Consider the following 11,096-nt stretch of genomic DNA (forward strand, 5'->3'; position numbering starts at 1 on the left):
CAAGAAACAGAAGCAGATATTGGTTACGTGACATCAAAAATACATGATAAGCGTTTAGTTTATAATTTGTTTATCAAAGAAAAATTCGATTCAAAAGTTTTTTTAAAGAACATAGAGACTGAGGTAATTACGCTAAGAGAGGCTATGGAAGCTGCAAATACTAAAACTTTCAATTTGGCTCGAGAAGGTAATGGATTCGATAAATTGTCGTGGTCAGTAATTGAAAAAGTTTTTAGAACACATTTTGGTAAAGGAGGATATGAGATAACAGTATGTGCAGGTGAAGTCGAAGCTCCTGAGGTGCAAAAACGCCCGGAAATTATAAGAGAATGTCATGACTCAACCGTAGGTGGGCATAAGGGTGAGACGAAAACGTTGGAAAGAATTCGGGAAAGATTTTATTGGAAAGGTATGAGAGATGAGGTTAGAGATTATGTAAAAACATGTGAAGCATGTCAGAAGCGAAAGCTGACAAGAGTAAAGACGAAAATGCCCAAGCGAATTACTGATACTCCTACTAGAGTGTTTGAGAAAGTACAAATTGATATTGTAGGTCCTATGCCCGTAACAGAATCAGGAAATCAGTGTATGTTGACTTGGCAGGATTGTTTAAGCAAGTATTCGGACGCGATTCCACTTTCGAAAATAGACTTGCCTCACGTTGCAGTGGCACTAGCAGAACATTTAATTTGCGTTTTTGGATGCCCCGAAATAATACAAACCGACCAAGGATCTCAATTTATGAGTAACATTATGAACAGCATTGCTACAATATTCAAAATTCGGAAATATCGTTCTATTGCTTATCATCCGCAATCTCTAGGTGCATTAGAAAGGAGTCACCACACGTTTGTGGAATACTTACGCAATTACAGTGAGCGGAGTAACTGGGACCAATGGCTTCCGTTTGACATTTTTTCCTTTAATACTTCTGTTCACGAGTCCACTGGCATGACTCCTCACGAAGTTGTTTTTGGGCGGAGGGCAAGATTTCCTTCCGAATTCGGAGACGAAAAGATGCCTATGACATACGTACAATCAGTTGAAGAAGTTTTAAATCGAATTGCAGAAAAAGAATCACTTGCTACAGCTCGATTGGAAGCTGCAAAAAGACGTAGCGAAAAATATTATGACCAAAAGATCAATGAACGAAAGTTTGAGAAAAATCAATACGTTTATGTGCTAGTTAATATGAGGGAGGACAAATTTGACGACTATTATTCAGGTCCATTCAAAATCGTAAAAGTTATTGATGACCTTAATGTAGAGTTGTAAATCACACCAAAACAAACTTCTATTGTTCATGTAAATAGAATAAAACATGCATTTTTGAGATACGTATAAAATTCTATTTGAAAATAGATATTGAAATTTATTTTTCACAATTTTTGAAATAAAATGTATGAAAAAGGGCCCATCTGTAAAATTCTTTCTAAATTAACGCAAAAGTTGAATGTGATATAAAAACCTGTAATTTATTGAGAATTTAGTCAATCATCATTAGATTATCATTGTTAATTTTTAAATTTTGAAATGGTAGAATCGCAAAATTTGAAATTTCTGTGTTACGCTTATCCGGGATTTCAACTATAGATATTTACTAAGAGATGTAAAATTCTTGAAAGGAAAAAGAAACTAGGTCAGTACAAGGAAAGTCAAAGACATGCAAGTTTATGGGACAAGGTCGCGCGTGCGACGTGTGAAGAAAGGAGGGAATTAGGATCATTAGAAGAAGAACGCTATATGTATAGATAGCAGCTTAAAACTGTATTGAAATTATTAATTTCAATTCAAATTAGGTAAAGGATAGAACCGTGATAAAATAATTAAAATTAAAGCCGAATGGATAGATTATTAAAAAAAAACTATGTTACACAAAGAGACCAAAATTTTTAAGAAACGTAATAAAATAATTAAAATTAAAGCCGAATGGATAGATTATTAAAAAAAATCTATGTTACACAAAGAGACCAAAATTTTTAAGAACCGTAATAAAATAATTAAAATTAAAGCCGAATGGATAGATTATTAAAAAAAAACTATGTTACACAAAGAGCCCAAAATTTTTAAATTTTAACAATTTATAAATTCTGGGAAATTAATTGAAAATTAATCATTATTGAATAGTATTGGTTATATAAAATGACGGCAATGAGTATGAAGTTGAAGCAATAAATGATTATTAAGGAATTTTGCATAAAAATTAAGTTCAAAATACCGTTTAGTTAGAAGATGACATTTTTATATGAATGAAAGAAAAATTATATGTACGAAAGAACATTAAATATATAATAATAGAATAATAGAATAAACTTAAAATTTTAGTTCAGTTTGGGTAAGGTGTAAATAAATTAAGGTAGTATTGAAAAAAAAATTAGTTTGAGCACTATTTTAATTAACGATTTTGCGGAATTATAATAATAATTATTATTGTTATTCTTGATATAATTGTTGTAAGCCTTAAGAGTTTTTATCGAGAAAATCATGTTTATTTGACAATAAATGATATAAAACATGAAAGGTTTAATTTAAGTAACTGACTTTCATTTTATGGGTAAGCTTAAAATTCATTATTATTTTCTGAAATTATCGTTTAGTTTATACTGATTTTTTATAGGATATATTTTAGTAATATAATCATATTAAAGCTAGAATTATATGTTATTACGAGAATTAATTCGTTTTAGACAGAAAAGTTAGTTCTAAATGAAACCTATTTTTATAAGTTGAGTAAAACTAAATTTTAAGGAAGGGTTGAGTTCACTTTTCTAAATTTTTGAACCAAGGATAAAGTTTAATGGAGAGTAAACTTAAATGAGTCAAGGTTTCAAATGCTCACCGAGTATATTTTTCTAATTGAAGCTCATCTTGAGCTACGATTTGTTGCAATGGTTGCTATACATGTTGTGAAGTGACATTAACCTGTAAAGTTTAAACAAATATTAAAAGTTTCACGCATGGTTCACAAAAAGAAATCAAGATAAGAAATGAGTATTAACGGGAAAATAGTTGTAATTCATGAAAGGAACTATGATAAAGTAGACTTAGGAATATGTAATTAATTTAATTATAAATATTATTAAGTAAACTTACATGGAAAATGAAGTAGAGGTGTCACAATTAGAGAACTTATTTTATTGCCTTTTTTTAATCCTCGAATAGGGCGATACTGCAGCTTGCATTTTTTTCACTTATTTTTCACTAAACAGCACTAAGAATAATTTACACTATTAAAACTTAGCATCCATAAATCCTCTGTGAATTCAAATTCTACCCGAACTTGAATTTCTAGATTTAGAATTTAAGTATTATTTCGAAGAAAAGATTGGCAAGCAACAGTGGGGCAAATCGACATGAAAATGTTTGAAGTGATAATCGTTTCTTGTAAACGAATAAATGTATACATTAGATTAAGCGCAATTTCTTGAAAGGAATATTAATGTTACTCAGCTATGATTATTTAGACATAGGATATAGCAGGTTTGATGGCAGGATATATAAATCTTATATTAGATATACAATTGGCGACACTAGATCGTTAAAAAAGAACTGATTAGAGAGTTGTTTGATTTTGGTTGAGACGATTAATAAGACCTCCGAGAAGTCGGTTCTCCGAATGATAACATAAACAATGTGTGCGCCTGGACTTTATCTCAATAATCGGCCAAGCGTGAAGTCACGTACCCTCTTCCCATGAGAAGATGTATTATGAAATCGACGACGAATTAGGCACTTTACAGAGTAGGGATTTGTAGAGCAAGTAAAGTAGGCTAACCAGAGAAAAACACGAAAGAGAGGGGAGGCTGAGGACCGCTGTGACGGTATCGAAGCTTCCACGACGAAACAAAGACAGATTAACCTGGTCCGCGGCCGCGAATCGTTCGTTAACTTGAAACTCGAATAAGATTTTTTCCTGTAAAGATAGATTTCAAAAGACCAGACTAATAAATCTTGTTAATTCAATTAATTATGTATTTATCCATTTAATTATTTAAAAATACCCTTTTACTTAATCCTTTAGTTATAACTTGTTAAGATTTTCAGAAGAAGATTTCATCGCTGGAGTTGGGTTTTCAAACCCTTAATTGTGGAAACGGACTTGCTGTTGATTTATTCTTAGAAATTATAGAAAATCTTATTTTTCATACTTTTATTAATTATTCTCTTATTAAATCTAAATAATGAAATTTTTGGATCTAGGAAAAAAATAATATGTGACCACTGATGGGAACCCAGATTCATTTGTTTTACTTTGAAAATAACAATACGAAGTTATCGTATTCAAAAACAGGACATGAAGAAAATAATTCTAAAAAGCACGAATGAGTGTACGTGCGATAGGGAAGTTGGTGTGACGATCATTTGAAAAATGATCCGAAAGCAGCGGTCATTACTTTAAACCGAATCTCTAAAATGAGTAGAAAATGTTTTACTGGCGAGCCATCAATGTGAGTGAAATTTATATCTAATGGCATTACTTCAGTACACTACGTGCCGCCATCTATTGCATGTTGGGCGTAGTCAGCGTTTTCTACATCTGCCACTGCCAGACGCAAAATGAAATCGTGTACTACTGGACTGTACTCCGACACGGCGAGGCGTTTAAATTCGTGGCGAATTTACTACTGAATTACTACAGTATAAGCCAGTGGTATACTTGTAATCTACTACAGGTATGCCTGTAGTAAACCAGTATTATACAAGTGTAATTCTGTAGTATCCGGCTGTAGATATCCTGTAGTCATTCCTGTAGTACAGTTTCGTAAGGGCGGTCAATACAATTATACATAATAATTATGAGCACATCCATGGTGCATTTTAATCACTTTTAATCATTGTGGATGATTTATAAAAATTCGTGAGAATTGTTCCTTTTACAATTGCTAAAGAAATGCTTGAAAAATAGTTCTCAATGTGCTTTCAGAGTGTTCAAAAAATGTTCCTTGACATTTCTGTGTATCCTTTTTTATACTAAAAGGTTACTGAATTTACTTATTTCCTTTATATACAAATATTACCAATTTTTGTTTGTAAAATTCGTTAGCGAGTCAATTAAGTATGTGTTTAGAACAAAGTGCGGACTATTCTAAAATTCTAACCTATATCATGGTGACATTAACCTCAAAAACCGGGAAAAAATTGTGAAAATTATATATTCTATAATTATAAATTGCACACAATTAACTAGGTCATTTTACAAAAGTGTGTGAAATTACAGCTTTTATACTGATGTAAAAAAAAAACCCTCGAAAATCAGTGTAATATTACACGCTAGATAAAAATAAAATTACACATTCCCTCGTATGAAGTTTACATTCATAAGGGAAATTTTGTCGCAGCGTTTAAAAATACTATGGGTCGGTAAAATCAAATTCTTTAAATTCGAAATTTCATTGAGCTTTTTAATTTTACCAAAGACCTTTGATTTTTCCCTGACGGAAACTCGAAGGGATTTTTACTTTTAATCAGTATTAAATTTGGAATAATTAATTAAGTAATATGTAAATACGCAAGCCTCTCTCGTTTTCACAGTTTGTCAATGCGTCCGTCCTCTAATTTTGGAGCATTTTGGTGCACTTTGATTGTTAACGCGAGGAAATTGGCAACTATATTCAACTTTATTGACAGCTTTTACACAAAAATAGATCAAATTCTAGCTATTCCTGCTTTGCCTTTTACATTTGCTGCTATGGGAATGGAAAAAATTCGGCTTTTCAAAATTTATATTTCATATTTTTATTACGGAATATGAACTGCAAAAAATACCCATAGTATCTTATGTATTTTAGGTAAGTAGTTACGTTCGAATCCTGTCGCCCAATTTATTGAATTTTGTCACGGAATGAATTTTAAATTTTCGTGTGTAAAATTACCGACCACATTGGAATACTTAAACAGCTGCAATTACGAAATTCATCGCTCGATGGATTTTTACAAAATTTCGTAAACTGAATCCAATACACGTGACTCCTTTTATTTACCTGTTCTATTGATGTAAAATTCAATAGATATTTTTTATTGTGTACAAACATAAATCAGTGATCTTTTTTTATGAAATAATTTTGAATGTTTTGAAATCTTTGCGAATTCTTCACAAAAAAATTTAAATATTCAAAATCTTTTGGAATTTTTGAAATCGTTTGAAATCTGTCCGGAATCTTGCTAATTTTTCAAAAAATTTTGAAATATTTTTATATCTTTGTGAAATAATTTACAATATTTTGAAATCTCCTGAAATCTTTCTGAAAAATTGGAAATATTTGTGAAATGATTTACTATGTTTTGAGATCTTTTTTTATTTGTTTGAAATGTTTAAAATCTCTCTTTAATCGTATGAAATCCTTACGTTATCTTTGAAATCTTTAGAAATTTATTGAAATCGTCTGAAATCTTTGTGATTTTTTTGTGAAATCTATTAAATTTCTATTTCGATTCTATTTCGATCGGTTCTACGAAGAATAGACTACCTTTTCGTTACCGTTAAGAATAAGCTAACTTCATTTTGTATGAAATTAAGTAAACACGTAGTAAGTAGTGTTAAAATAAATGAGAATCTTTTAAAATTTTTTGTTTTAAGTGATAGAGGAGTCTAAATTACATTAAAAACTGTAGTACAAAATTCTGTAGTTTTGAATTCATAGGAAATGCTTCGAAAAATAGTAGTCTATTTATTCATCCTAAAAAAATAGCTAAATGAAGTTAGCCTAATATTCAACGTTAACGAAAAGATAGCCTATTCCTCGTAGAACCTTTTGATTTAAATCATTGTGAAATCTTTTGAAATCCTTTAAACCTTTCAAACCCTTATTATTTCTATCAAATTTTGAAAACGTTTAAATCTTTCTGAAATGTAAAATTGAATAAACAATATTTATCCTTTTTAACGAAATAAAAATAATAATGACATTTTTTTCAGTGAAATTAAAGTTCGGTTTCACGGACGAAAAAATCATTCTTCAGGATGCAGAAGGTGTTGATATCGAAGAAGATGTGTTTTGATCTTTCTCTATGAATGAATATTTTAGAGTTATTCTTGACGAAAAGCAGTTCCCTTCGAATTTTAACATCTTAAACGCGACACTACAAGAAAACAAAGAAAATGTGGTAAATAAGATATAGGCACCACTGTTTCCCGGTGTCATTTAACAATTATAGTATATAGTATAGTGATCTAAAAAAAGAATTCCTTTATAACAGGATGAAAATAATTACATGGATCTTAGCATTCTAAATGAAGCCCCCGAAAAATCGAAACTTGTTATACTCAGCGACGATCCGTTATTAAAAAACATAGTGACATTATCCACGGCTGCCAATGGCACTAATCTTGACACACGATTTGGGAAAATCGAAATGGTGTTACTTCCCGGTCCTGATAACAGTATTGATCAAAACATTCTTGAAAATCAAGCAACTAATGATAACTTTCTTGAACCAAATTCCGTGAACGGAAAAAGAAGTACCGAAGCGGATTACGTTGACGTGGATGGCCCTACAGCTGCGAAGAAAAGGTTCTCGATACTGGTAAGTTAAAAATTTTTTAATTTTTAACTTATACTTCAAACCACTTTTTTGTCTTCTATATTATATATTTGACTCTGTGAATTGTTATTCTTTCTTTCCTTTTCCGTCATATTGTCTACTTAGTACTCGTCATCTTCATGTTGTAGGACATAAAATAAGCAGTCATACAAAACTCAGTTAGCGAAGACATTTTGAAGGATTATGAGGAAACAGCTACCCTTACTCCTCAAAATCGTAGAAAACTTGTAAATATATGTGTCGACCATTTAGTTGACAAGTTTGGAAACTATCCCTCTAAGGAACAAAAAGTTGATTGTGCCAAGTAAATAATTAAAGAATTTCCTTCTTTGAAAGACCCAGGTAACCTCTGGTAAAGTTATGAACTACAGTGATTTAATCAAAGACTGCAATTTTGAAGAGTCAACTAACATTAAATTAAGTCCTAAAGCTCAAATAATTGTGACGAATCAAATACATTATAGAAATTTGTATAGGGTAGGGTTTTTAATTGTATACGGGATAGATGATGTGTCCGACATGCCAATTTTCATGAAAATTGATCAGATATTTGTTCACAATTCAAATCCTTATGCAATTTATAAAAAATGAAAAAGTCGATACTACTGCGAAACTTATCATTCCTATTATGTGGAGGTCGATAAAGATTTTAAAGACATTTTCTTTTTAGTTACTTTGCAGAACTTGAGTCATGTACCTGCTTACGAGTTGCATAATAGTTATGGGAACATTGTTGGATGTTACAGGGCATATTCCCTATGTGTTGCTGCCCGACTCGAAATAGAAATTCGGGCTTTTATCTTCAACTTTAAAGATTGCGTTTGTTATATAAGACAGATTACTAATTCTTAAAATATATTCATTGCTTTATAAATTAGAAAATGTGTTCTTATTTACTAACGTACGACAAAAAAATACTTCAGTACTTTAAATAGTTGTAATGTTAAAAATATTAATTAGGTTTTTCTACCAAATTGAACTTCTTAAATTAATTATTTTTAACAACTTTATTAGACTATTATAAAAATGATTATGATTGTCCAATTAAGTTACGTAACTCATCAATTTATTTAAAGAATTTAGGGTTACACAAAACAAAAATTTATATTTTCACCATACAATCTATTCAGAGTACTGAAGCCTATTTCTACATAGTGAATACTCCTTTCTGCGTTCCTTTTCAGCGATATTTACTCCTTAAGGTTAACTCCTTATGGTGTCGTGGGACAACTATAGGGTCAGAATGGAGTTGATTGAAATAACTCCGGGCAGTGCAGTTAGGGAGTTCTTTTTCAAGAGTTACATTTTAACTCTTCTGCTTTTACTGCGCTTGTCTTTCACTCAAAACGGTGGCACTTTTATAGGGTATGTGTCGGAGTTGAATTTAACTCCACTTTTTAACAGTGTGAGTAAATTAATTATAAGTGATATGCAGATGCTATGCTACTGTTATTCTAACCTAAAGGACGTCCCCGGACTCTTTTTTGAGGGATAATAACAAAGAAAAATATATTGTGCTAAATAAAAATCTTATGCATTATTTTGAGGTTACGTCATTTTTTGTCTCTCCCTTTCCGATGATTTGGAAATTATTTATGAAATAAACTTTTTTAATTGCTTGCAAAGAAAGTTAGCTCCGGGAGATTAGTTACTATGTTTATTTGTAAATCCAAAGTCTTAGGCCAAAAATATTGTGTAGTTTGGAAGTAACGCTTGAGAGAATTGTAACACACATAACCTCGAAACATACACACGTTGTTAGCAAAATCAAATTTAAAAAGAACACACACAAAAAAGGGTGCAGGAACGTCCGTTAGCATGTTAGCTATCACTTCCCAGATCTTGAAGACAAAATATTTCTTATCCTAGGAAAAAAGCCGGGGGAATCTAACACTGAAAAGATCGATACTAATTCCTAAGCGCTATGCAAATTAATTACATTTTGCTAAATTAAAACTTTTTTGAATTAACAAACAGAAAGTGCGTTGGGACATCCGTTAGCATGTTCGCTATCATTTCCCAAATTTTTAAGACGAAATATTTATTATTCTAGAAAAAAGCCGGGGGAACCTAAAACTGGTAAAATCGACAATCTTCTAAGTATCACTTGCCCATAAGAATATTTGCAACTTAAGTAGGTATAGTTAAACTTAGACTATACTAAGATATAAATATTTTTATTTCAAAAAAATTTGTTTAGTCAGTAATACAATATGAATTATTATTATATTATTTACGTTGTAATTTTACGTTATACACGACACACAACTTGTAAAACTTCAGCCGGTTTAACTTCATAAAATTGGAAATTGTGCATCAGTTTTTAACCTCACTATCGTACTTCTTTGTGGAAATGGGACGTCAGATCTTTCTCACTCTAATATATTTTTAAAGAGAAGGAAATAAATGTGTGAACGCGATTTATTCTTTGAATTGGTTTTATACTACTTCATGGGTAAAACAATCAAAAATGAAAACTGACCGAAAAGCACGTGGCACGAAACATTAAAAGAAATTATTGAACCGAGCAAGGCGCATTTTCCTTTGCACATATCTTTTTTCCTCACGCATATTCACACTTTAAGAATATTTTCTCCCTTTGTTTAGAAGATACTCTTAAATTAAGAATTCAGCTTACTTCATTGAGAATATTACTAAGAATATGCCTGTAAGAATATGATACTCTTAGAATTAGAATTACGTTTTTTCGGCGACTTATGAGATGAGAATGTTATAAGTTAATTTAATACGATGTTTGAAATCTTTTGCAATTATGTTGTCAGTACAAAACAAGGAACATGGTGTAGGGAGTTCTTCTTTTACAGCTGTCATGCTTAAACAGCGGTAAACCTATACATACAGTGCATACATAGCTATAGATAGCTGAACGTTTATCTTTCAGCCTGCTGGCCTTAAAAAATTGACTTGCTTACACTCCCAGTTTTTTTACAGAATTTTCTTACAGCTAAATTCACGCATTCTCTTCTCTCCAGAAAGCTAGAACCTATTATAATTCTCCATGCAACCGCACCTCATTCTCGCTATAAGTTCCTGACTTCCTTGCTCTCCTTTCTGAGACAAATATTGCGCTCTCTCCCTTGGCATAATCCACACATAGTTCCCGTTATACCTTGACTCTCTTATTCTCTCCTCTCCATCTACCTTCTCTTTATCCATGCCATTCTTTTGAACCAACTCATATACCTCCCTTCCTTCCTCGTGCATCCCTCTGCGTTTCTCCCACAAACACTCTCTAACCAGCTTACTGCCCCCCTCTTCCAAAAATGTCTCCTCATATTGACAAGCTCGACTCCCTGTTATAATCCCTTAACTCGTTCTTCCTGTCTCCCTCCTGAAAATATAGTTCGGCGTATTTCTTGCCAACCTCAGTGACCACTTTACATACCTCTCCTGTATTCTATTTACCTCCTCACCTACTTTCCACCCCCACACCTCCATTCCGTGAAATAACACAGTCATCACTAGCGAATCAAACAATTTCATCCTCCTTACAAAATCATGTGCGAACAACCTCCCCCCTAGTCCCCACACCT

General features: G+C 31.8%; 1 protein-coding gene across 1 annotated transcript; it reads left to right on the forward strand.

The window, feature by feature from the left end:
• The first annotated feature begins 6,994 nt into the window (after nt 1–6,994).
• Nucleotides 6,995–8,139, forward strand: LOC117182295. The gene is made up of 3 exons (XM_033375427.1): nt 6,995–7,104; nt 7,198–7,524; nt 7,671–8,139. Exons 1-3 carry the CDS (start codon nt 7,009–7,011, stop codon nt 7,680–7,682), a joined length of 435 nt encoding a protein of 144 aa, XP_033231318.1. The 5' UTR covers nt 6,995–7,008; the 3' UTR covers nt 7,683–8,139.
• Nucleotides 8,140–11,096: the final 2,957 nt, after the last annotated feature.

The sequence above is a fragment of the Belonocnema kinseyi genome, chromosome 10 (genome assembly GCF_010883055.1).
Source record: "Belonocnema kinseyi isolate 2016_QV_RU_SX_M_011 chromosome 10, B_treatae_v1, whole genome shotgun sequence".
NCBI lineage: Eukaryota > Metazoa > Arthropoda > Insecta > Hymenoptera > Cynipidae > Belonocnema > Belonocnema kinseyi.